The 26,127-nt window shown below is 34.4% G+C and overlaps 1 protein-coding gene across 1 annotated transcript; it reads left to right on the top strand.

Moving 5' to 3' along the window:
- The first annotated feature begins 7,748 nt into the window (after positions 1 to 7,748).
- Positions 7,749 to 15,565, top strand: LOC126971364 (uncharacterized). Its single transcript, XM_050817656.1, has 3 exons — positions 7,749 to 7,831; positions 12,292 to 14,503; positions 15,477 to 15,565. The coding sequence occupies exons 2-3, from the start codon at positions 12,301 to 12,303 to the stop codon at positions 15,536 to 15,538; spliced, it is 2,265 nt and encodes a 754-aa protein (XP_050673613.1). The 5' UTR covers positions 7,749 to 7,831; positions 12,292 to 12,300; the 3' UTR covers positions 15,539 to 15,565.
- The last annotated feature ends 10,562 nt before the right edge of the window (positions 15,566 to 26,127 follow it).

Raw genomic sequence — 26,127 nt, 5'->3', positions numbered from 1 at the left:
TTTTAAACACGAGTTAATTAACACTTTATGAGCATTAATATTTTATTATTATTAGCTTAATGCGAAGTATTTAGGAAAAATATTATTTGTTGTAAAACATTGCACGATGTTGATAGACTCAAATCTTTTTTCTTATCCCATAACATATTATCTTATTTAACTGTTAAACATATTCCCCCTTATTCATAATAGTCTGCTAACTTAAAGCATTGCTAATTCTCACTCTGTCTTCTTCTATTGACCTAAGTCAGAATGAGAAAAAACACTCCTAAGCGGCTGTTTAAAGTTAGCGAACCATTGTGAATAAGGGGCATTATGATTATATCTATGAAAAACTTAACCTAACCGACTTCAAAAAAGGAGGTGGTGGTTTCTCAAATTTATTTGATTTTTTTATGTGTGTATGTTATTCGATTTCTCAATTTTTATTGATGTAGAATATATTATAGACTCTTCTTATGTCTCAAAGTGACGAGCGCAATAGGAATCCAGAAAAACGATTCAAACCACAATCATGTCGAAATTCAGTTAAGAACACAAAACTGGTCACGTGATTTATATTAACGGACTGACAAAAAATGGCAGCCCTACTCTTTAAATGACATCATGACTTAGTAGCCCAACCCACATGAATGGAAAATACACTGGTATTTATTAAACTTTAAGCACGAATTCCTTAAATAGTGATGTTTGTGGCTTGTAACGTTTTTCAGGAACTACGTCCAATTGCGATGCCGTTCAGAATTTGGGTTCAATCAAGGATTCTGAGCGGCAGTGCGTTGTTGTGGGCGTATCGTCTTGTCACTTTTTCTCATATAAAAATCTCAAGGGTATTATTTGATCAATTTTAAATAAGATTCCCAACCCTTTTGTTGGTTATATATTCATATATCTCGATATCATCGCCTCTTAACAAAATCTAGTTTACTTTTTGAACTATTAGGGCTTTTAACACTGTTAGAACTATACAAATGTTTTGAGTTTTCTTTAGTGTTAATGACGCCAATATTTGTATTTAAATAATTCGACACGTGTTTCGCCCCTACACGAAGCGTCCTCAGGACATGTTGACTCGCCAAACACTGGCACGAGACAAGACATGACAAATATTTGCGGAATTAACATAAAAGAAAACTCAAAACATTCGGATAGTTATGGATTTCCGCTGTTGTTAGAACTAATATGCTATTTACTGTACAAAATCATTAATATGTACATGATTAATGATCTCAGGCTGTAATTTATAGAACGTACTAAGACTTTTCTCAGACTTTATTTACGTAAAACTTAGCTGAGTGTGATAAAACGCGCAGTTGACTTTTGCATTAAGCTGAAGACAGCGATGAAGCTTAGTCTCAATATAATTTCAGCTGTAAAATCACTATTAAAACGTAATCAATGATTTTACTAAGCTTATACACAGCTAAGTTTTACGTAAGTAAAGTCTGAGCAACTTCTAAGTACGCTCTATAGATCTCTCTGCCTTAATGCGGTGTATTAATACTATTAGACGCCTAATAAAGGGCGAATGCCGTCAAATAACTCATTAGGAACACAGATCTTATATAAATTCCGATCGAGATTATTGACCAATGAGCATTGAGTCACCTCGCGCCCGCCCACCTCAGATGGTCAACTGACTGCTTGCGTTGCGAATATACAGACTGTAATCGTTAAGTGTGACATATGCGTTTTACTGATTAGGTAAAGTACTTTCGATATTAGGTTCGAGTTTTTTTTATATATGTAATAGTTACGGAATGATAGCCTGGTCATTCCTAACTATTCCCTGTATATAGGTATTAAGAGTCTGCTATAGAAGAACATCTCTAACGGATATAAAGCAAGATAGAAAAGAAAAGCGAATCTATTGTCTCTTTAATCAATTTTGATTGAGAATTGAATTTTAAGCTAGCTATCGCACACATTGACAAATATGATTGGCAGTATCGGCCTGTCAGGTCGTAGCGTATTGATACGCTTAGTGTACTGTAAGTCTTAATAAAGTCGATGTCTGTACTCCTATCAGGACTACAGCGCCCCTGGCGATTACTATGTGAAGTGCCGCATAGAAAATTGAATGACGTGATAAATACTAAGGCCAACGAGAGAAGATAAAGAATATAAACAAAGTCAGTCACAGGTTCAAAACATTTTTAACGATAACTTTGTACCTTGAAAAGAATCTTTCTAAGGCTGTCTTCAGCTGCCAGGCTGTGATTCCATAGTTGAAATTAACAAATACTGACAATAACAGCATAAATAACGGATTAATAATAACAAGAACAAAGTACTTTAATACGGAAACGCAATCCAAACACGAATGCACTTGTTCACAAAATGGAGGACCAAATGTTGACAACTGTGTTACCGACTGCCTTCTTGTACCACGAAACACGCAACGAGAGCTATCGCCCAACTGACGCCATTACTGCGTACGAGCGATAGGGACAGAGAATAATCGCTCGCTATCACAATGTAACTCAGTAACCGTACAACTATTTACATTCTTTATCTCGTCTCGTATGCCTCAGTAAAGTTAAATCAAAAAATATTTTTCAAATCTAGATACTTATATTTTTATATATTTGACAAATTCAACCAGAAAATCGACGTATATTTATTGAGAAATGGACCTAAAACGAGTGTTTTTTTATTATATCTCTGTGGAATAAATCCAATTAGGATGAAATCCAAGAGATAAAATGGAGGTCTAACCTATGTAAAAAATGTTTTTGCCCATAAACCTAACGGGGGTTTTTCTTGTAATCGAGTATATTGAAAAATGATTTAAATATTATTCTTCCTTTACTGTATTCTGGTTTGAGCTGATGGTCTTGTTACCAATGCTCTAAATAAATAAAACAAACAACCAGTTAGGATGAGGGGCACGCGGGCCATAAGTCAGCTGTCATAGTCTGTGGCAATACTGCGTGCTCTTACGATTTATGACGCCGGGGCAGCGGCTTACATTATTATAGGTACTATAAAACTTAATTAGAAACTATAATATTCCAACCAATTTCGTTTGGTTATGCATATAATGCTCTTCGAGAATTGTTGTTTTGCTTAATTATGGGTATGTTCCGATATGCACTGCGAGCACTGCATAGTGCTATCACTGTAGAAAAATTCGTTCCGTTATGGACTGCCAGTAACTGCCGCAGTACCCTAGGGAAATATATGACGACATAAATCACCGCCATATTCTACTGTGAGCACTGGCTTTTTCGAGGTAAGGTACACGCAGTACTTTGACCACGTGATCAGTCAAGACCACTCGAGTGCCTAAAATATTAATTTAAATATTTTTAATTTGACAGTACTCCAACAAAAGTTTGTTAATGAACTAGAAAACTTTAATAAACTAATTTGAATGCTGCGTCTAAAAATGTGGCTGACAGTATACGGGATTGCGTTCCGTTTTAAATATTAACCAGTATAACTATAATGGAACGGCTTCACAGTATACTAAATTGACGTCACACTGTACAGTGGTCGCAGTGCATATCGGAACATACCTTATGTGTTTGTGATTTTCGACAAATGTAAGTGAAACATTAAAGCGGACATTATCGTTCATTGGTGATATAAGACGAATGGAATTATATCAAGTAATTGTAAAATTATTTTGTATTACAATAATTGTAATGTAAGTGGAAATGCAAGTGTAGCAATTATGTTAAGTTAAAAGTACATAATGTATTTAGTTTTTACAAATATAGTGGACTGTATTTCTATTATTGTAAATACTTAAAGATTAATATTATTCCGTGTTTTATTTCTATTTTACTTGGTCATCTTGGGTGAAGGATCTCTTTTCTTCGGTCACTCTTCAGAGTTTCAGGATAAAATGTAATCAATCCCCCTTGCCTCAATGTTTACCCCCTGTGTAGTGTGTGAAAAATTTTTTTTTTGTTAAAGAAAAGAGGCGTGCGTGCTTGACGCTTGTCTTGCCTGTTTGACCCGCCGCACACGTGGGGATCGGCGATGTGCGCCATTGTGCAGGGTTGAGGGCGATGATCAGTGATCTTAGTTTCCTAGGAGTCTACTTACTGTGCAAGTGTGAGAGAATTCATTGACAAGTCCTAAAAAGTCAGCAGGGCTGTCAAATCGTATTCTCTAGCTATATACGCTCGTATATTCTAAGCCTATGATTGTAGCCATCAAATTCTGAATCTTGAGGCAGTGAAATAACGTTAATGGACTTGTTAGTGGATTTCTTTTAACTTTTTAAGACGCTTAGCGGAAAGACTTCCGTAATTTCATTGTAATCACGTATGAACTAAGTTACATACAATATACCCTATTATTAGTCCTGCACCAAAGAGTAAGTAAGACGATGTAACTAACACAAATTCCCGCCTTTTTCTGAAATCTGAATCTTGCCATACTTAAGTCTATAGCTGATCCGTATTCCGGACTCATGCAGTCAGCATTGTTACTTGTAATAATAATTATACTAATTATTGCAGAATTCTTACAGCTGCAGAAGATTTGTGAGCTTTACGTTTTTAATAGATAAACGCTAAATTTTCTTGAGGTACGTACTTTTAATTATTTAGGTATTTACTCGATTTATAATTTTTTTAAACTTTCTACCGTTCATAGTGACTGCACCTGAAATAATATCAATACCTAGGTACCTAAGTTTTTGTTACATATCTCATTTTTTGCTTATAAAGAAGCTTTATAAGTAGATATTTTAAATATATTTTTACAGACATCAGATTACAATTAAGTATGTAGATTTCTTTTATATTATTTATTTATAATATGTATGTTTTAGCATTAGCTTAGTTTAAATGTACTAAGCACCAATAAGTAGGAATGTTCAAAAATAATCGATTTTCATTTAAACCGATTATTATTTTCTTATAATCGATTTTTATAGTGATGTTAATCGACTTTTAGTAAATCGATTGTATAAATTACATTTATTATATTACATTGATTATATTAATTCGATTTGTATTGTTTAGTTTTTGAGACTACAGAGTACTTAGTCGTTAAGTTTTTTTTAAATTGTCATTTTAAGTATTTCATTTTAAAACTAGTCAGATTTATAATAGGATTTATGGTAATGTTTTTATTTATATACTAGTTTTTGAGACTATTAAGAGTGTCATTTTGTTGGGATACTCATTATTTCATTTTTATTATGATAAATAAAACGTTTAGTAGTACTAAATTTGTAAAAATTTGTATCAGTAATAATATTTGGTTTCCTAATTCCTTACCTTGAAATTTTAAGGGAATTTTTTTGTTTTGAATTGTTTTTTTTATTCATATAATTTTATTTGATTTTTAATCGGATTAATTGTTAATATGAATCTCTTAGGATTATTATTGGAATATGAAAAGAATGTACTTTTAAATAATACAACAAAATTGATTTTCGACAAATCGATTAATTTTGAATACAGAAAAATCGATTTTTATATAATCGATTGTTTTCCATCAAACTCACATCCCTGCCCAAAAGTATTTACCTACTATGTTGTGGGGTGCTACAGACTGGTTTCATGACATGTAATGACTTCCAACACGAATCTAGATTGAATTTGATAAGCGGAACCTTTGAGCTGCACAGTGTACACCCTACTTTCTTTAAATGGCATAGTTTATGCTTTGAAACAGCATCTACTAAGAACTAATTTTCGATATTGTACATTTTGTGTAACGTAGAAAAAAGATTTTAGCCATTAGACGTCGTGCATCCAGGAAACTCAAGCGTATTCTAGAAAATCCCAATATCTCATTTTAACATCGAGGTCAGCAGTGCAATCCTCTAGGCAACACTACCTCCAGCTCACAGAGTACATTTGTATAAACTAGTACTCCAGCTCGACGCTGCGGCAGCGGCGAGTTACAATTTCGTATTCAGTTATTCACTAACTTCGCTCACACAACACTAGCGCCACGAAAATTTACGGCTTTTTATGGAATAGTTTGACAGTTCTTCTATAACAATCTTATATTCTAAGATCACAATCGGTATTCGCTAAGCAAAAAAACCCCTAGCGCCACGAAAATTTACGGCTTCATAGCTATCAAAGACCGCCTCGCCCATAGCCTCAACTTTACTTTACAAAATCAAAAGCTATTATTTTGTAGGCGATTCGCTCAAAATAAAAAGAAACCTTGATGAAATTTTAGGTGCTAGGTAAATATTTTTAGTACATTTTTGTTTACAATGACTCTCGTGCATTGTGCATAATGTATATATTAAAGCAGGCCAAAAAATCAGACCACAGCGTCGTGAGAGAACAATTTCTCGCGATGCCGAATTTATTTCAAACCATCTCGCTTGTATGGAAGTTAAATTAATTAGTTCCTCAACTGCACCACCACCAGTACAACGCCTAGCTATGTTTTGCTGGCTGACCTTTTTTTGAGGGCAGATTTTAATAATAATAATTTTGTGTGGTGGATAATGTGACAAACCATCGATTATGGTCCGCTACCAGATCGCGTTCGATGGTTCGGCCGTACCAAATCTGATCATGTACTTAGGCTATTAATCCAGCCATTAACCACACTATTGAAAGTAGTGGCAACTTGCGGCCAAGCTGATTTATTTGTTTGTAAAAAACAAGAGTTTGGCTTTAATTAGTTTTATTTATTTAGAGCATTGGTAACAAGAACGACAGCTCTAACCAAAATACAATAAAATAATAACATTAAAATTATTTTAATGACCAAGAAAAATTCTTGTTCTATCCCAAGAATATTTTTGCCTCCAGTTTGACGTCGAGCTGATTATCAGCGTTACGTAAATATACGTTAGTTTTATGTCCTATACGATATAAAATAATAGCCCCAAAACAATTTACGTGGAGGCTATCTTTGATTTCAAATATGATCCCAAATTCGATCTCCGTACCCTCGAGAACCTCGGATACGATATCTATTTTGTTGAAATAGTTAAAAATAATAGTTTTATAAATAATAGCTGGCAACGGCGTCTCTAACGTCTCGCTTTTTCGTTTCATCGCGTTTTAAATCACAACGATTCTAAAGAAGTCTCGACTTCAAAAATTGTTGCATCAAAAATTTTACGTGTTGTTTTTATTAAATCCTACATTTATATTTTGTTTCTTTTTACATATTATCTACTATTTGTCACAATTTACTGATTTAGGGAAATGTCTATTCACTTTATTACACAACATTATTTGACTATCCGTGTGTGTGTTGGCTAATGGATATATACGTGACGCTCACGCACACATTAATTCTAATGTTACTTCTATATTGACAAGAACTATGAATGAAAGTTTTCGTTCTGAGCGTTATTATTCTAAGATCGCTGTTATATTTTTTATACTAACACAATCAACAAAATCGATAGTGATAGCAGTTAGACTATTAGTCTATGGTGGCCGCATTCCGATTTCCGTAAAATTACAGCGCTAGGCGCGCACGGGTGACTAATAATAAATAATAATATATTTAAAATATCATACTTAGTTATTCTCTGCTTCCATCTTCCTTTTTAGATACTCAAAATAAAACTTAATCCTTTAAATAAAAACCTACTTTTTTCATATATTATGTATGTATTGCATGAAAAAATATATTATGCGATAAAAATACGAAAATTTTGTATATGATTTGGGATAATTTTGGTTTTGCCTGTTGGCAACACTAAGCTGATATGCGTTTGTTATTTGGCCTATAGACTTGCATCCCGTGCCACTAAATAAATAAAAAATGCGTTTGTTAAGCTATGGACAAGGATAGGTCGAAAATCAATACCGTGTGTCAATAGTCAGCAATTTACTAACGCTTTTGAAATTTGAAGTTTCGACGTTACCTAACGCGTTCGGTAGGTTTAAGTTGAGATTTCTGTTTTCTACTTTATACTATTATATGAATTGTGAATCGATATCCAAAGAAAATTCCTTTATACTAAAGTGTGTAAGAGCGAAGTTTTATGTGAGCTGTGTCTAAAGTGTATACTATATCCAGTTCAAAATGTTTGACCGGGTCACAAAATTTATGAAGCACCACGGATCAAAACTGAACAAGCAAAAGGATTATGAAGTGTCCAATCTGGCTGTTCCTCACCTGAGCATTGCATTTATACTTTTAGTGCTAGCATATTTTCTATGGATCACCCATATGCAAGAAGAAAATGATCCTAAGCTGACTAAGAGCGGTGATAATGTATTTAATGACGTTATGCTCGTTGCATGGACGGGTATACTAGCATTTTCCGCTATTGCTGCGGGTTGCATGATTATAGCTGTGTCAGACAGATGTTATATTGCCAATAATATTAAACGCATATACTATGTGTGTGTACCATCAGCTTCTATTGCGGTCTTAACGTTGATATATTTGTTATTTCAAAATGGTGCCAATAATAATAATAAAAAAGTTGACACATTTACCCTAATTGGCATGCGATCAAATTTTTATATATATAATGAGTTCGAAAATAAATTCACTAAAGATAATGTGATCCACTTTATTTCTATAGCTGCCGGAATCCAATTAGGTTGGTCACTAATGTGCATGAGTGCAGCAGAATATATCAGAAAGTTGATGGAAACATCAGATGCCTTACGAAGACTTATGACAAAAAAAGTCTATACTTCTGATCTCAATGACTAGGAAAAAAATATAAAGACTAAAAAATGTCCAATAATATAGTATTAAGGATATATTGTATGGTTCCACCATATAAGGATACAAATAAATTGGTTTATGTTGACACAAGTATGTGACCTGACTATTCCTCACCTAGGATTATTTCAGCTATACTTCTAGTGCTAGTATTAATAAACCTAAATCAGTTTTACAAAGGTTAATCTCCTTCTCCTCTGGGAGGCAACAATTTGAACCTCCCCCTTACCTAGTTACCTGTGTTGGATAAGAGTGTCCAGTAACTGTAAAGGAAAATATTGTTAGGAAACCTACTGTATATACCTGTGAACCGATTCAAATGGTTGTGTGTGAAGAGTACAACCCAAAGGAGCTTGAACTCATCTACTTTTCACTTTATTATTTAGTAGAGATCAAAAACCCATGAATATCAATAGCTTTATCAGTAACCAATTGGTACACAGTGTTCTTAACTATGGTTCAAAAGATACCAACTGCCCACTGCACCACCTAGTCTTTGGAATAGTCATGTTGCACTTTATATTTGTGTAGTTTCATTTCAATAACTAACTAACGGACTAATGGTTCTCTAGCTTTAAGTGAACATACATACACATACATTCTCTATTGTATATTTAGATCTTGTCTATTGGCAGCACTGAATAGTGCAACTTATCTTGGGTCTCTATGAAAACTAACTAAAAAATAGACTTAAATCAACTTACTATGATGCTGGCAATTATGTCACAAACACATATTGCAGAAAGTATTCATTTTGAAGCATAAATTTATAGAACTTACGCAGTGTGAGGTGCGAGATTTGAATTTTTTTTTGAGCTTAAAACAGTCCTCAAACAGATAAGTTACAGTTATTAGTCTATCTAACAACTGCAATTAATGAAATGCTCGATATTAAATTTACCTACCTAATAATACAATAAGTAGATAATATTCAAGTATGTACATAGTTACAATTATTACTTACACAAATTATATTTGAAAACAAAATTTATGATTAATTACTGATAACAAAATTTTTAATTTCTGATTCAGTACCACCTGCATCATGTTGATGTCTGGCATTCCACAACCGCACATTTTGCATGAAACTTCTTGCCTCACACAGCCACTTTGTGGAATCAATTACTGGCTGCGGTTTTCTCTAACAGATACAACTTACCGCTGTCCCTAATATTCAGTCTATCTCTTTCTTGAGATAAAAATCGTAACCATAGTTAACCTTTCTGTCCCAATAAACTTATAGACGGTAACTCACCTTATCCGCACACACTGTCTGTCAATGGGACGACATATAGCTTCTTATACCAGCAAAAGAAATTTGTATGGAAATTGCAATTCACACATCCCAATATAAGGCGATAAGAATGACTTATCTGGTATATTGGGACACCTTCAGATTGTTGACAGCTAATTACTGACAGTAGAAGGTAGTAATTTATCTCTTATCTGTATCTGTAAATAGTATATTGGGAATGGCCATTAGCACGGTCAAGAAACAAGCATACTCCCTTAAAGGCCGGCAACACATCTCTTGACACCTGATGTTGCGGATGTCCGTGGGCGGTTATCTCGCCTCTCCCCATCCCGTGAGCCACTTGCTCCTTTTCCCCTCCTATATAAAAAAAAATTAATGATGACAGACTTAAACTCGCAACCTCTCATTTTTCATTCATGCGAGCAGTCTTTAGAGCCAACTGTTCTAGTGATGTATCATTGATGATATGTCTTGTTCAATTCTCAGGTTGTGGCTTCATCTACAGGATCTACTTTACAATTGATAACCTTCTCAACCACATTATTTGCATATTAGGAATTTGACTCTAGATGTTGCCCTTTCAAATCTATCCATTTATTATATTGTTTTGAAAAGAATGAAAGAGAGGTCGCGGGTTCGAGTCCCGCATCTATCATTAATTTTGTTTTCAAATTTAATTTGTGTAATTAATCCCTTATTACTTTAAAAAATATTACATTATTTTAATTAAGTATTATTATTTACTCTGTGATAATTTTGGCTACTATTTATTACTTGTTAATGTATTCACATATATTGTATAAGATATTTTTATTTTATTAAGTTGATAATATTATAATATACATATTTTTAAGTGCTACTTTAATCTTGTACTTAAAATATGTCAATTTATATAACTTGTTTTCATATTTTAAAAACTTACCTTATTTAGTTACACTAAATGTGATTTTTTCTCAAAGATTGTTATTATTTGTACTAGAATTTTAGGCCACTATTTAAAATTTCTCTGATTGTAAGCCATTTTTAAGAATTGGTAATATGTATATAAAATATGCATGGATATAGACAGGGATATTGATACAGCAATATCTGTATGTGATATCGTCGAATTAGTGACCCCAATAAAGCATATTTTTTATATAATGCATCATGAAGGAACATTGATTGAATTAAAAAAAACTTTTGATTTATTTAAACTTATCATCTTCATCATTATATCGTCACCAAAGTTTTATAAGATCTCATTTAATCTGGACTCACAAAGATTAGGTATAGAAACTCTTTCCTTCAGTTGATAAAATCAAACTGCAAACTTGTCTGGGTAACTTTTTATACGAACATGTATATATATATTTTTATATGTGCTATATAAAATTTATAATTATTGTACCTACATTACTTTATGTGGACTTTTTGGAGTATCTTTATGAATGGATCTGTGACAGTGTAAATTTTTTTATGTAAACTTATTCCTATGTACTTGTATAAGACTGGTTAACACAATATAGTCTACAAATAATTGTTTATGTAATATTTCGACTCTTTGTAACTTATCCCAATAAGTAGACTTCTATTACATACGGCTAAGTATGTAATATACATATATTTTGTATATACTACAAACACTATGTAATCTTATTTATAGGTACTTTTATTATTAGGTTCTGCATCTACAGAATATAAAACAATAATAGTAGACACATACGTAATTAGCATATGTAATGTATGTTTAACTTTGTAGTTTATAGTGATTGCTAATAAATAATATATATTTACGTATCTTTGTATATGTATTAGGGTCTTATATTGTACCCAAATATTGCAAAATAAATGAATTTGATTCAATCTCTTTTAATTTTAATATACCTAGTTTAACAATACTTTTCTTAAGTCTATCTTAAGCTGAGATCCAAGTTCAGTAGGAACAGTGTGTGGTATATTACCAAATTTCTACAATATAGTGTTTTCTTTATGTATTATGTAAGTGGCTTTCTTATTAAGGCATTTATTTTCTCAAAATTGATTACTTAATTTAGAATTCTTTTTGACGTCACTTCTAACATGGAACAAATGCCGCTCTGGGAGAAGCGGCGCAGGAATATCCCAGCATTCTTGTATTGTCATTGTTATTGCTTTAAAATAATCATAATCTAGTCGCAGGTTGTCTGATCGCATAGATTAGTTATTCAGCTGTGGAGTAGTACCTAAGATTTATGACGGAGCCATTTTTTTATATTTCTTCTTATTAGTTAACAAGTTACTAACTTAAGTATTATATTTTTTATCCAGCTTTTGAAGATAATTATTTATGCATTCATATACCTACCTCAAGCTAAAAAGCAACTTACAAAAATAATTAACTTGAAAATAAAATATTTCTTCTTAATAGCTAACTTTTTTAGGAAGTTTTAATGATGTCCCAGTTCCACAACAACACGAAAGGTATGACACAGTGCTCAGGGATATTAAATAATATGCATGAAAACAATATTTCAAGTCATCAATGTATAGATGTGCAGATACAGTGTCCAGATAAGGCTGAAGAATCTATGACCGAATATGTAGAAAACCAAATAAAGCAAGCATTGCGTGAAAATCTAGAGAGAGAAGAACCTCAACATGAAGATAAAGCGGAACATAATTCAACAAAAACTCAGGGTGTTCCCAATTTTAGAATGTTAGGGTTAGAAAACAACGATGAAACTGACAGTATCAAAACAAACTATTTTGCGGAAACGAATAAACATGATAGTTCTTCTGTGCATAATAGTTATGACTCAGAAAAACGCGAGAGAGAAGAACTTCAACAAGAAGATAAAGTGGAACATAATTCAACAAAAACTCAGAGCGTTCCCAATATTCGAATGTTAGGATTAGGAAACAACAATGAAACTGACAGTAACAAAACAAACATACTTGAAGATACAAAAAAACATAATATTTGTTCTGTGCATAATAGTTATGACTCAGAAAAACTAACTAACGCCAGTGTTGAGGCGATTATTAAGGAATATCGCAACCAGGAGCAATTTAATTCTCAAAATTCAGTAGGTGACGCTCAAGAAAACATAATAAAACCAAAAGTAAGAACAGAAATAACTGTTATACCTGATGGATTTAGTATTTCTGAAAAGGATTATTTTAGTAAAAAACACCAAAATGATACTACGAAAAAAATTGTAGATTCAAAAAATTTTAAAATGAGTATGGACTTAGAAAGCCAAAATGTTGGTCATCCTTTTCATAATACAAAGGCTCTTAGAGAAGAAATGCTTTTCAATAGAGAGTCTAAATTATACAATGCACCAAGAGATATAAATAGCATCGATAAAAAGTCATTTCAATCGATTGAAACACAGATAGATAAAGCAGGAACATCTAAAGTTTTCCAACCAACTAATATAGTAGACCAAATAAATAAAACAAAAATAGGTCCGACATATTATAGTGATCCCAATGAATCTTTAGATAAACTGCTACCCCTAGTAGAATCTACAAAACATTTCCAAAATATTGTTAATGAAGATTATATGGAAGATGTTCCGCTTAGCGTTTTAAAACGTATAAAAGAGGTATCGACTGACGATACGAAAAAACATAATATTTGTTCTGTGCATAATAGTTATGACTCAGAAAAATTTACTAAAACAAGTGTTGAATCTAGTTCCACACAAAATTATTCCCACGATACTAACGCCAGTGTTGATGCGATAATTAAGGAATATCGCAACCAGGAGCAATTTAATTCTCAAAATTCAGTAGGTGAGGCTCAAGAAAACATAATAAAACCAAAAGTAAGAACAGAAATAACTGCCATACATGATGGATTTGGTATTTCTGAAAAGGATTGTTATAGTAAAAATCACCAAAATGATACTACGAAAAAAATTGTAGATTCAAAAAATTTTGAAATGAGTATGGACTTAAAAAGCCAAAATGTTGGTCATCCTTTTCATAATACAAAGGCTAGAGAACAAAATATGCTTATCAATAGAGAGTCTAAATTATACAATGCACCAAGAGATATAAATAGCATCGATAAAAAGTCATTTCAATCGATTGAAACACAGATAGATAAAGCAGGAACATCTAAAGATTTCCAACCAACCAATATAGTAGAGAAAATAGGTCCGACATATTATAGTGATCCCAATGAATCTTTAGATAAACTGCTACCCCAAGCAGAATCTACAAAACATTTCCAAAATATTTTTAATGAAGATTATATGGAAGATGTTCCGCTTAGCGTTTTAAAACGTTTAAAAGAGGTATTGACTGACGAGTCTTATAACATTATTTCGTTGTCTGAACATTCAGAATCTGATGGATATAATTCATCCGACTTTGAATTTATAGACGAAGAAGAAGCGAAATTGAATACCGGATTACAAGTTATGAATTTTAATATTGATAGCCTGATTCCCGATTACTTCAAAGAAGGTCCGAGTACACAGCAAAGAAACCACGATTATGATGAATTAACAAATTTGTTTATGGGATATAGTAATGAATTGTTTTTGATGGAGGTCAAATGTCCTGCTAATGCTGAAGGGACGGTTGCCGTTCCGCATGATATACACAATGCTTGGATTTTTCATGACTATCCAGAGCACAGTAAGTGGTTTATGTTATATATTATTTTTTTAAATAAAGCACTATTAGGTATGTAGTATAGGCAATACGTCGCTTAAAGAACCCAAGTACTTAATTTATCTTCAACATAAACAAATTTAATTATCTTTAAATGTCCATTGGCAGCTATTCCCTTAGGCAGAATGAGAGTATCATTCACATAGGGATTACTCGATATATTATGTAGACGGGCTTTGGAATTTAGTGCGATGTTCTCATATCGAGAAATACGATAAAGGGGACTTTCTAGAAGTGTAGGTCCATACCTGTGTCTTCTTGGGGTTAAGCTAGGCTCAACTTAGACTGCCCCATTCCGAGACATCATATAATCTCAATTTCTATATTTAGCCGCAGGTTTGCACCAGTTTTCGCTGAACCTATTCCAAAATCTGTTGGTACGACCCGTATAAGAAGCATACTCCGTGCTGTAGTAGCACGCACTCGTACGGGTACTGGTGCATTAATAAGTTTTAGTCGAAACATGCTACCTACATTAATGGCTGTCTTGATGCTCCAATTAGGAATAAAGAGTGATCCATTTGCATTAGTAAAATAGCTATGATGACAGATTTTGGGTTTCTCATCTATTGTGTTGGTAACTACACATCTAAGTCTCGGTAAAAACATTCTTTATTTACAAATAAAATGTTTGTTTGTACTCTCTTTGATGTCTTGGTGACCATTTGGCGTTTTCTTCTGTATATACCTTTTCAATTGGTACCCAAATCATAGAGGTGCGTAAAACTGTTTGACATTGCTTTGGATATAACAATTAACACCGAAAACCAACTGTCAACAAGTCTGCAATATGTATAACTACTATGCTTTTAAAAACTTTCCGGCTTACAAATTTGTTTCGCAAATTTGGACTACGGATGATTTATACTCTGATTTATATTATTATGGTTTGATTACCTTTAAAAAGCTTAATTCAAAATGTCTCCCTTTATTTCAGATGACAGAGAAGCAATAGAAACTTTGGAAATTATTCGCGGACTACCGGAAAACAGACGATGATATCCTTAGCAAATAAATATCTTATGCATATTATTACTGTGTTATTATTTATTTGCGTATAAATGACACTAACGTACAAGCAAACACCAGATAAACGCCTTCTACCATATACGATCGAAGACCTTTGCCAGGCTAACTGGCCGGCATAGATCTACTCAGGATGCAGTATTTGAGGGTTACTATAGTTATTTGTTCAACAAGTGAGCAAACTTATGTTTAGTGCTAAATTTAAATCACGAATTGGCGAAGTAGTCTAGAATTGAACACGAGCGTAGCGAGTGATTCTGATTCTAATATAGACTACTGAGGTAGTGAGTGATTTAAAGGCACTAGACAAAAAAAAATTTGCTCTCATGTGATGCAACTTCACCTCGACTAGCGAGAAAAGTGTTGTAGGTTATAGTAAGAGAAACAATTAAGATAATATTTAACAATTTTTATTATAAATACCCTTACTAGTATTTATTTTAAATTAAATATTAAGTCTAAAAAGGCTATAGTAAAATTTATAAATCAAAATTTTGATAAGTAACATATAAATTTTTCTGACAATGAGATAATACGCTAGGCTAAAATGAGTTTCGGAAAGCACCGGATAGCATTGTTTATTTTTTATGGTCACGTGGGGGTCGAAATTTAAATCACTTTGCCTCACGCTCGCAGCAAAAAGCGTATTTGCTGCGAGTTCTCATGAAGCAATAGCGCCCTTTTCGTGCTGGAGAGGTGAAAAATATATTACTAATAGTTACCATTGATAGTGCTCCTTTGCTCAGGATGCTAGGCTAGATAATGTGTCCGCAACGGCACCTATTTCTGCCGTTAAGCAGTAATGTGAAAACATTTCTGTGTTTCGGTCTGAAGAGCGCCGTAGCTAGTCAAGTTTCTCGGCAAATGAGACTTAACATCTTATGTCTCAAGGTGATGAGCGCAATTGTACACTCGTCAAGAATTTTTCGGTTTCGCAAGAATCCTGAGCGGCACTGCATTGTTATGGGCAGGGCGTATCAATTGCCATCAGCTGAACGTCCCGCTCGTCTCTTTTCCCTTACTGTCATAAAAAAAGAAATGCATAGGCGTTCATCCTTCGATAAAGTCTCAATCCCTAACTTACTCAATAGACTTTCCAATCCTAAATTGGTCCAATAACCTAAACTTTAGGAGTTAGAATAATAAAATTGGACTGGCTCAAATATTATCTTAATGAAAGACTGCTGTCTTTCGTATTATCTTAATGAAAGACCGTATATTAAAACTGGTGATCTTAGTAGTTATTTTATCAACATTGGCTACGGAGTTCCGCAGGGAAGTGCTTTGGGCCCTACCATATATTTAGCTTACATAAAAATTCTTTGTAACGACGTGTATTTTGCAAACCATGTCTTGGTTGGAAAGTTTGAACGCTCTTAGGCGATAATTGGATGTTAGTTATTGTCGTGGTAACGGGGAGTTCGGCGAATATCGCGTGGTACGGGTCGCGTAAATCGATATTTCGTAGTGTGGGTAGGATCGTGGACGTTCCTAGCGCGTTGATCTTAAGGTTGGTCACGGGATCAATTAATTTTCGAATTTTTGATTCCACGATGAGTTAATAGTGATTTACCACGAGTTCTAATGTTTTCTCACCATATGTTGATATTGTGTTGTCCGTAGCGTACAATATGAAAGAAAGAAATATATATATTTGCAACACACATAGTATATAAAGAATTATAAATATACTAAATAAAGTAATATATTAAATGACCATTTTGTGGCAAAACCAGAATGGTCAAACTTCAGCATGGCGATGATTACTAGTGCAACCAGAGCAGATCTTCCAGAGCAATACCATGAGATGTACATTCGTGTAGAATTATGGCTTGGGTGTGTAAAATCTTCGATCCTGAAGCAAATGTAGTTAGTTAGCGTTAAAAATTTTTGATTTTGCCACTTCCTAACATTAGGTTAAAACTAGATTGAGCAGCTTCAAATACTTCATATCTATTATCAGCGGAGAAAAGGAGAGCAGTATCATCAGCAAACGAAATTATTTCGCCTTGGGTGATATTAGATTAGTGAGGTCGTTGATATATACGAGAAATAAGGTTGGCACCAAAATGCTCCCCTGAGGAACTCCTTACTGTGTAATTGGAAGGTGCTAGTAAACGCTTCCCCAAACGCACACAATAAATAATAATGTATCAAGAGAAATCTTATAATAACAACTGAGCCTCATCTAGGCTCAAGAAACTATGATAAAACCAAAAGCATGATCAAAAATAACAGGAACTATGGAACTAAGAGAGAATATAATTATGGCTTTAGTGTTTCTGAAAATGTTAGCACGCAAAGAATAAGATTCTAAAATTTTTAAATATTTATGGATTGCGTAAGATTTTGCTTATACTTTTTTTATTACTGCAAAAAGACCTTCAGAAAATTTCCAAAATATTGATTACAATCACGCACTAGTAAAAAAAGAAGGACTCCGCGCCGTGATATTAGCAAGTGAAGCACCTTTATGCTAGTGTGTGTGCGGTTACGGGGGATACCAGTTACACAATTTTATTCTCTCTTAAATAATCATATATCCACAAATACTTTTACAGTATTGTTTTTACACTTTTTCACAACGCAAGACGGCATTTAAAAAATATTTTATTGCGAAGCAAACTGATATGCCACAGGTGATGGCAAATCTTATAATGGCGGCCGATCGGCTTGTATTAGTGTAAGTGTATGCTTGGGGCTATCTATTTACATGTTTACCGGCTTCTTTTGGTGCCTCACTGTTATGTAAGGTGACACAGAGTCCTTCTTTTTTAATCGTCCGTGGAATTACCATAATAAATGTTTATAGGAAAAAAATCATTGTAAGTCGCTCTGTAGAGCGCAACACGTTCTAGCCGTTCACAGGATTGGATCCATGACAATTCGGGTAGTTCTGTGTTGCACGCGGTCAGATGGTTACTATTTACACCACTTTGCTAGGATAGTTGAGTTACGCTGGCAAAAAATAATGTCGACAATTCAAGCAGCTATGCGTTGCACGCGATCAATAGGTTCGAGCTGATACTGGGGTGCGTCGTACCAGAGATGGCAGCAATACAGGCAGTGTGTGGTGTTCCTGCGCTTTTCCCGTGATCTATTGACTCCCAGCTTCTTTGAAGCCAATTTGGCTTCCTTGACACCTTCCAGGTGACCTGTAGACATGCCCTGATGTGGTCCTCAAAATAAATAACATAATATAAACTATTTGTTTAAAAAAAAGAGTGTGTGTACTTATGTACACGCGTTAGAAGTTATACTTCTTTGGCGTATGGAAAAATAAATCAAATTTTAACAAATAGTTAAGATCAAAGATAGTATAAACACTCACCATTTAAGGTCAGTATAAACAAGTATAGAATATTATTATTTTTTTATTTATACATAAAATTTGTTAATATATCAGAAATAAAACAAAACGAAAAAAAAGTATTTTTTAGATAATAATGTAATAATTTTTAATTAACAATGTAAATAAATTAAACATACCGAGAATTAACCTTAAATCTATAAATGCACTCAAAACAGTTTATTCAAATCAGTTTTATCACTCATATTCTATATATATAGATATACTAATAAATTATTAGTAAATACTATCACCGTCGCGTATGAAATTGATTTAATAAAAACACCAAAATAATATTTATTTATTCACACTGTTTAATTGTACTGTTACGAAACACTTCTAAATGTAAAAATGTTCTAAATATAAAAATACTAGAATATACAACTTGAACATAGTTATCGATTTTCATGCCACCTAGAACTAACTTTCAAGCTTTCTTTCCAAGCGTCTTATTCTTGTATCATTTTCTTTGCCTTGATCTTTTTGTGATATAACTTGTCCTAGGTAAGTGTATTATACAATACATTCAATATTCTTATTGCTTACTACAATTTGGTTTTTTGTCCTATTTGTCATTGCTTTAGTTATAGGTTACCTACTTTATTTTTCGAGGTCATGTATCACTTCCACTAGTTCCAAATTAGAGGAGGCAAAAGCTATAGTCATCAGCAAATCTTTGATTACTTAATTTTATTCCATTAATATTTTATTATTATTATTTGGAGATGGTGGCTGTGTCCAGAACTATAACTATTGTATTCGCCACTCAAACTTATACACATAGGAAAGCCCTGTCGCATTTACGAACCACAGTAGGTACTATCTTCTTGACGCAATTATAACAAACAGCATCTATTTAGGAACACGAAACTTTTAAGAGTTCCTCAGGTAGTGCGATTAGATAATAGATGGAATAATGGTGAATAAGAACTATGGGTAGAAAGAGAAAGAGCATGTTTAGCGAGTAGACTAAAAGAGAAAGGAGTCGTTTTGCGACTATATTTAATTTAATTCAATCTTTCAATGATGGGCATGTTTACTCAATAGTCATAAATTATAACTAGTTAGTTTGTCCATAAATATTTTATTATCTTAGAAACAGAATTGCAGTAATTGCCTTGCACAAAGTATGAAGGCGTCATTCATTTTTCCTGGCTATTCCAGCATTACTAGCCTTTTTGGTAAAAGGCTATATAAATATAGAGGATATGCCCTAGATCAATCTCTACAGCTGTAAGAGTGGACTCGATCGAATTACTTGCTGTACCGCTATGCGAGTTAAAAGTATAGCAATATCCTTTTAAGTTGTTAAAAAAATACAAAATTGAAGAGCACTATAACAAGCAAAATGACAAAGGCGTAGCTACAATAGCTCCGACATAGCTTCAGAAGTGCAATGTGGTCATAATACTTAGCGTTATTTATCTGAAAAAGGTGAGAAGTCTTCACCCAAAGCGTATCAAGATATCGTGTTGTGAAACCTTAATATTTATGTTTGTAAATGTTACAGCGAGCCTGTTGCATGCCACAAAACGCAACTATGAAGCATTTGGTCGCTCTTCGTCTCGCGTTGCACGTTCTGTGTCTAAACTCTAAATGCCGACTGAAAGTGAATCAAAAATTTGAGCACTAATTGACTGGACTATTAGGCCATTGTGGGGACCCCACAAAACACGAAAAAGTAATAAAAAACAACAACCCAATGCAGCCTAGCTAGGAAATATTTTGATTTTTGACTTAGGTACATTCTCTTTACGCCTGTGTAACTTTCATACAGTCAGATTTGCAAATCTATTTGAAATAACTTATACGAAATTATTTTAATAATAAATAATTATTATCACTAGCTGAACTCCTATCCCGATATTAAATTATAGCACCTATTTTCTAGAAAGATTTTTGAAAAAATTACACGCACTTAACATTTTTATCTTACCTTTGACGACGGAGGACAATGTTACTCGCGTCCGTAGGAGATACCATCTTCTCCTAGACCTACCCTACACGTGTCCTCCGGGTGGTGCTAAATGAGTAACAATGCCGAGTGTCAGGCGGCAGTAAATAACCAGACCGATTTAATAAGTCCTAACAAGACTTATCTGTGTGGGTAGTAAATGACCTGCACCACCCGCTACCTCGTGGTCATGTTTCGCGAAATCGGTAGTCTTGGCTTAATCGCCCGGGCTAAGAGGATGATAACCTCAATAAAAAATCCCCAAATCCTAAGGTGGTACACGTGCCGAGAGGATGCATGACTGATGGGAAGATCAGCCTCAAACGCCATCTTCATTGGACCTGGCTCACTTTGAAGTATTGTGCCTTCACACGGGAATAGGCGTAACCCCGTGTGTGACCTGATTATCGACCTCACTCGTGGGAACAAAAATGAACAAAGACTCAATTAACACAATTTCAACTACACAAGATAAAACAAAAAATAAGGTAACTCAGCAAATAATTCATCCTGGTATATTTAACAGACCCAGGTCGCACTCCATCTCTGAAATTAACCAAACCAATAATAATGCTAATAAGAAAGCTGGAATAACAGAATTATTGTCACCCCAAAATGACTTAGATGGATCCTGGACTGGCGTCCCTAATAAAAACAAAAAAAGGCAACGTGATAGTCCTATCAATGACAGAGCTCTAAAGCAGTCAAAACTGAATAGATACTGGCTTAGCGATTTTGTGCCTACATCTAACTCTTTTTCTGTATTGGAACATGTACAGGATGATCCAAGCCAAACTCCACAAACCGAACCCAAACCACCACCATTGTTTGTTGATAACGTTGCAAACATACGACCGCTAACTCAATTACTGAATACAAAAGTAGAAGGACTGTACACACTGAAAGTCTTACAGAACAAAAAAGTAAAAATACAGCCCAAATCAAGCGAAGCATTCAAAATTATAGCAAAGGAATTGGACGGTAAAAATACAGAGTACTATACTTATAAACCGAATCAAGAACGGAATTTCAAAGTTATACTCAAACATATGCACTCGTCAACAGACACTGAAGACATCAGAGAAGCACTCGCAGCCCTTGATCATACAGTTACTAATATATGGAATATAAAGCAAATGTATACCAAGAAGCCACTAGATATGTTTGTTATCGAACTACAGCCAAAAACGAATAACAAAGATATATATAATATCAAGGGAATCCTTAATTTCCGTGTTAAGTTCGAACCACCAAGGCCAAAACGCAGCTTACCACAGTGCTCCAATTGTGAGGACTATGGCCACACCAAAAAGTACTGTCGTCGTAAGGCAAGATGTATTAAATGTGCTGGTTATCATGCTTCCGTTGAATGCCCGCGGAAAGTAAGATCTGATGATGTAAAATGTGTACTGTGTGAAGGAAACCATCCTGCAAATTATAAGGGCTGTACAGTCTTTAAAGAACTCCAAAGACAGAAATACCCACCACTTCGTAGCAAAATAGAAGTGAATCATAAGAATGACAAAAGTACCAACTTAGTTAATAATTATAGTAAAATTCTGCCAACACAACTGATTGACAAAACCAAAACATATGCTGAAACAGTTAGACATGAACGGGAAAAACCGAAAATGAATCCATTTAAATATAGCCAAAATAGACAGACTTCAGACGAAGAGACAAACGAACCAAAAGATAACTCTATCGACTCCAAACAGATAATGACAATGTTCAAAGAAATGATGCAGCAAATGACAACTACCTACTTATGAACATCATGTCCCTACTGCATTCACATTCAGACCATTAAAAATTGCTATGTGGAATGCCAATGGGCTGTCAAATCATACTCTCGAAGTTATAATGTTCTTAAATACCAACAATATAGACATAATGCTAGTATCCGAGACCCATTTTACGAATAAAAGTTTCTTTAAAGTGCCTAGATACAAAATGTACAATACAAACCATCCTGACGGCTCCGCTCATGCAGGCTCAGCCATACTAATTAAAGAAAATATAAAACACTATGTGACAAATTCGTACTGTAGTAACGAAATTCAAGCTACTAATATTGTAATTGATTCCTCTAGAGGTCCGCTAACAATTTCAGCCCTTTACATGCCCCCTAGGCACAACCTTAAAAATGACAGCTACACTTCGTTCTTTCAAACGCTGGGCAACAAATTCATTGCAGGAGGTGATTATAATGCGAAACATATTGACTTGGGATCACGGATTATAACTCCCAAGGGACGTGAACCCAGTAAAACAATACACCAGCTCAATCTCCAAGTATCATCTACCGGCGAACCAACGTACTGGCCCAGTGATATCAATAAGAAACCTGATCTGGTTGACTTCTTTGTCACTAAAGGCATTCCGGCTTCATCCTTGTGCTGTACATCCAGCTTAGATTTATCTTCTGATCATACTGCAATAATAGCCGAACTACGCAATAAACCAGTGCTAATAAAGAGACCCTGTAAACTCCACAGTAAAAAACGGATTGGATTAGATTCAGACAACGATTAAACGATACTATGACTTCTCAAATCCCATTAAAATCTGACTGTGACATAACTAATGCTGTAGAGATATTTAATAAGTGTGTCCAATCAGCGGCGTGGGAAGCTACTCCTACAGTTCATAGCGATAATGACTACATACCGACTTATCCTCAAATTGTAGTGGACCTGGTACAAAAAAAGAGACAAGCTAGGAAAACGTATTGAAAATCAAGATCTCCAGAACATAAACGAATATATAACAGACTGGTCAGAAAACTTAAAAATACGCTAAGTAAAGTTAGAAACGAAAATTTTGAAAACTTTTTGCATAACCTTGACGCCACATCTGCAACTGATTATTCACTATGGAAAGTCATGAAAAGTGTTAAAAGACCTATCACTTTCCAATCACCCTTACGCAAAGAAGATGGAAGCTGGGCAAGAACTGATGCAGATAGAGCGAAATTATTCGGTGAACATTTGTCTTGCGTTTTTACTTCTAATCCCGACTTAGGATCAAGTAAAATAGACGAGGTTAGGGAAAGCATGTCCTTGACCCATCAGCTGTCACTTCCGATCAAATGTTTTTCCAAAACTGAAGTATACCATGCCATTCGTAAACTAGACTCAAAAAAGGCACCCGGCTATGATCTCATAACAGCAAAAACATTAAAAGAATTACCTGACATAGGCATTATATTATTGACACAAATATACAATGCTATTTTAAAACGCGCATTCATTCCTGAACAATGGAAAACAGCTGAAATAATCCTTATCCTTAAGCCTGGAAAAGAACCAGATAAAGTTACATCATATCGCCCCATAAGCCTACTGCCAATAGCTTCTAAACTGCTGGAAACCCTCGTCATGAAAAGACTTCTACCAGAAATCAATAAATCAAATATAATCCCTTCGCACCAATTTGGATTTCGCGAGGCTCATGGAACCGTTGAACAGATTCATCGACTAGTCAATGAGATCAATTCCGCTTTTGAAAAAAGAAAGTACTGCTCGGCAGCCTTCCTCGATATCTCGCAAGCTTTTGACCGAGTTTGGAACCAAGGCCTGCTATTCAAGATATTGAAAATCCTTCCTCCAAACTTCTATCTATTTTTAAAATTTTATCTTACTCGACGTCACTTTTATGTAAAGCTTGGTGAAGAAAAATCTGACTTATATGACATTAAGGCGGGAATCCCACAAGGAAGTGTTATGGGTCCAGTCCTAAACCTATTATATACTTTTGACCTACCATTAACAAAAAATGTACTTGTGGGCACCTTCGCTGATGATACAGCAGTGTTATCTACCCATGAAGATCCGGAAATTGCATCCAATATGCTACAACGAAGTCTTGATGAGATATCCGTGTGGCTGCGCGACTGGCGCATCAAAGCGAATGAGGCCAAATCTGCTCATATGACCTTCACACTTAGACATGGCTCATGCCCTCCAGTAAAATTGAATAACATTGAAATACCCCAATGCGAGGAAGTGCGATATTTGGGTATACTCATGGACAGAAGACTGACATGGAAAAAACATATTTTCAATAAAAGAAAAGCACTTGGCATACAACTCAGAAAGATGTACTGGCTAATGTCACGGCACTCAAAAATGTCTCTCTGTAATAAATTACTCCTATATAAAAGTTTATTAAAGCCTATGTGGTCCTACGGAATTGAGTTGTGGGGAACTGCATCAAATTCAAACCTGGAAATACTCCAACGCTTTCAGTCTAAAATGCTGCGGATCATAACAAATTCACCTTGGTATATCACCAACATCCAACTTCACCGCGACCTGAAAGTACCAATGGTCAAACAGGAGATTCTTAATAAACTCAAGTCTTATGCAAAACGTATTCAAGCCCACCCAAACGCACTCGCCTGCAATTTGATGAGTAAAAGTTGTTTCAACAGACTAAAGAGAAAAGCCCCTCAAGACCTCAATATTGTATAAGATATTGGCATTAAAAAAAAATGGATTGGTCACTGGACTAATACCATTCCAAGACTAATTTGAACTATGTAACCTCTAGCCAAATGCCAAGTGATTAGGCAGATTGCAAGATAGTCAATATTAAAAAAAAAAAAAACCTTTGACGCTTGGGAAGAGTGACAGGAAGCAATAGCCATTTTTTGTGATATGTCCAAAGCATTTGACTGCGTCCAACATGAAATTACTCCTAAAACTAAAGTATTTTGGAGTAAAAATACAGCCCTAAATTTTTTCAAATCATATTAAGCGTTCAGATAGTCAACGTTAACGGCAAACGGTCTTCGCGTAAACCTGTAGGAATAGGTGTTCCTCAGGGTTCTATTCTCGGTCCCGTCTTTTGTGGTAGATGACAGCGATGAGATTGTTTGTTTGTTGTTCATACTTCACTTATTTTTATATTGAAGCGACGTGTACATATTGATGATGACCAGGTGAACAATGCACTCCACTGCGTTGGTTTGATATGAATAATCTTAAACAATAAAACACAGTGTTTATGGTTCATTACACCAAACAACATATGACTTGTAGCTAACCAGAGATTGGAACTTGCGGACACTACATACTAAGGTCTTCTATGGTATTACAGTAGATAGAAAGCTAGTGGGGTCCACATATTGTCCAACTAGCAGGTAGCTCTGTGGCATACGCCGTTAGAAAGATTAGATTACACAAATGTTGCTACAGCTAGATAAGTGTAGGTACTTCAGTTATTCTCACATTGTGACATACAGTTTCTTGCTCT

This window comes from Leptidea sinapis, chromosome 23 (genome assembly GCF_905404315.1).
Source record: "Leptidea sinapis chromosome 23, ilLepSina1.1, whole genome shotgun sequence".
NCBI classification, from domain to species: Eukaryota; Metazoa; Arthropoda; class Insecta; order Lepidoptera; family Pieridae; genus Leptidea; species Leptidea sinapis.
This window is presented reverse-complemented; position numbering and strand designations above follow the sequence as displayed.

What these genes read in the sequence shown, in the direction of transcription:
- LOC126971364 (XM_050817656.1), top strand. Translation starts at nt 12,301, where the DNA reads ATGATGTCCCAGTTCCACAACAACACGAAAGGTATGACACAGTGCTCA. An exon ending in TCATGACTATCCAGAGCACA is followed by an intron (nt 14,504 to 15,476) that starts GTAAGTGGTTTA and finishes CCTTTATTTCAG; the next exon opens with ATGACAGAGAAGCAATAGAA.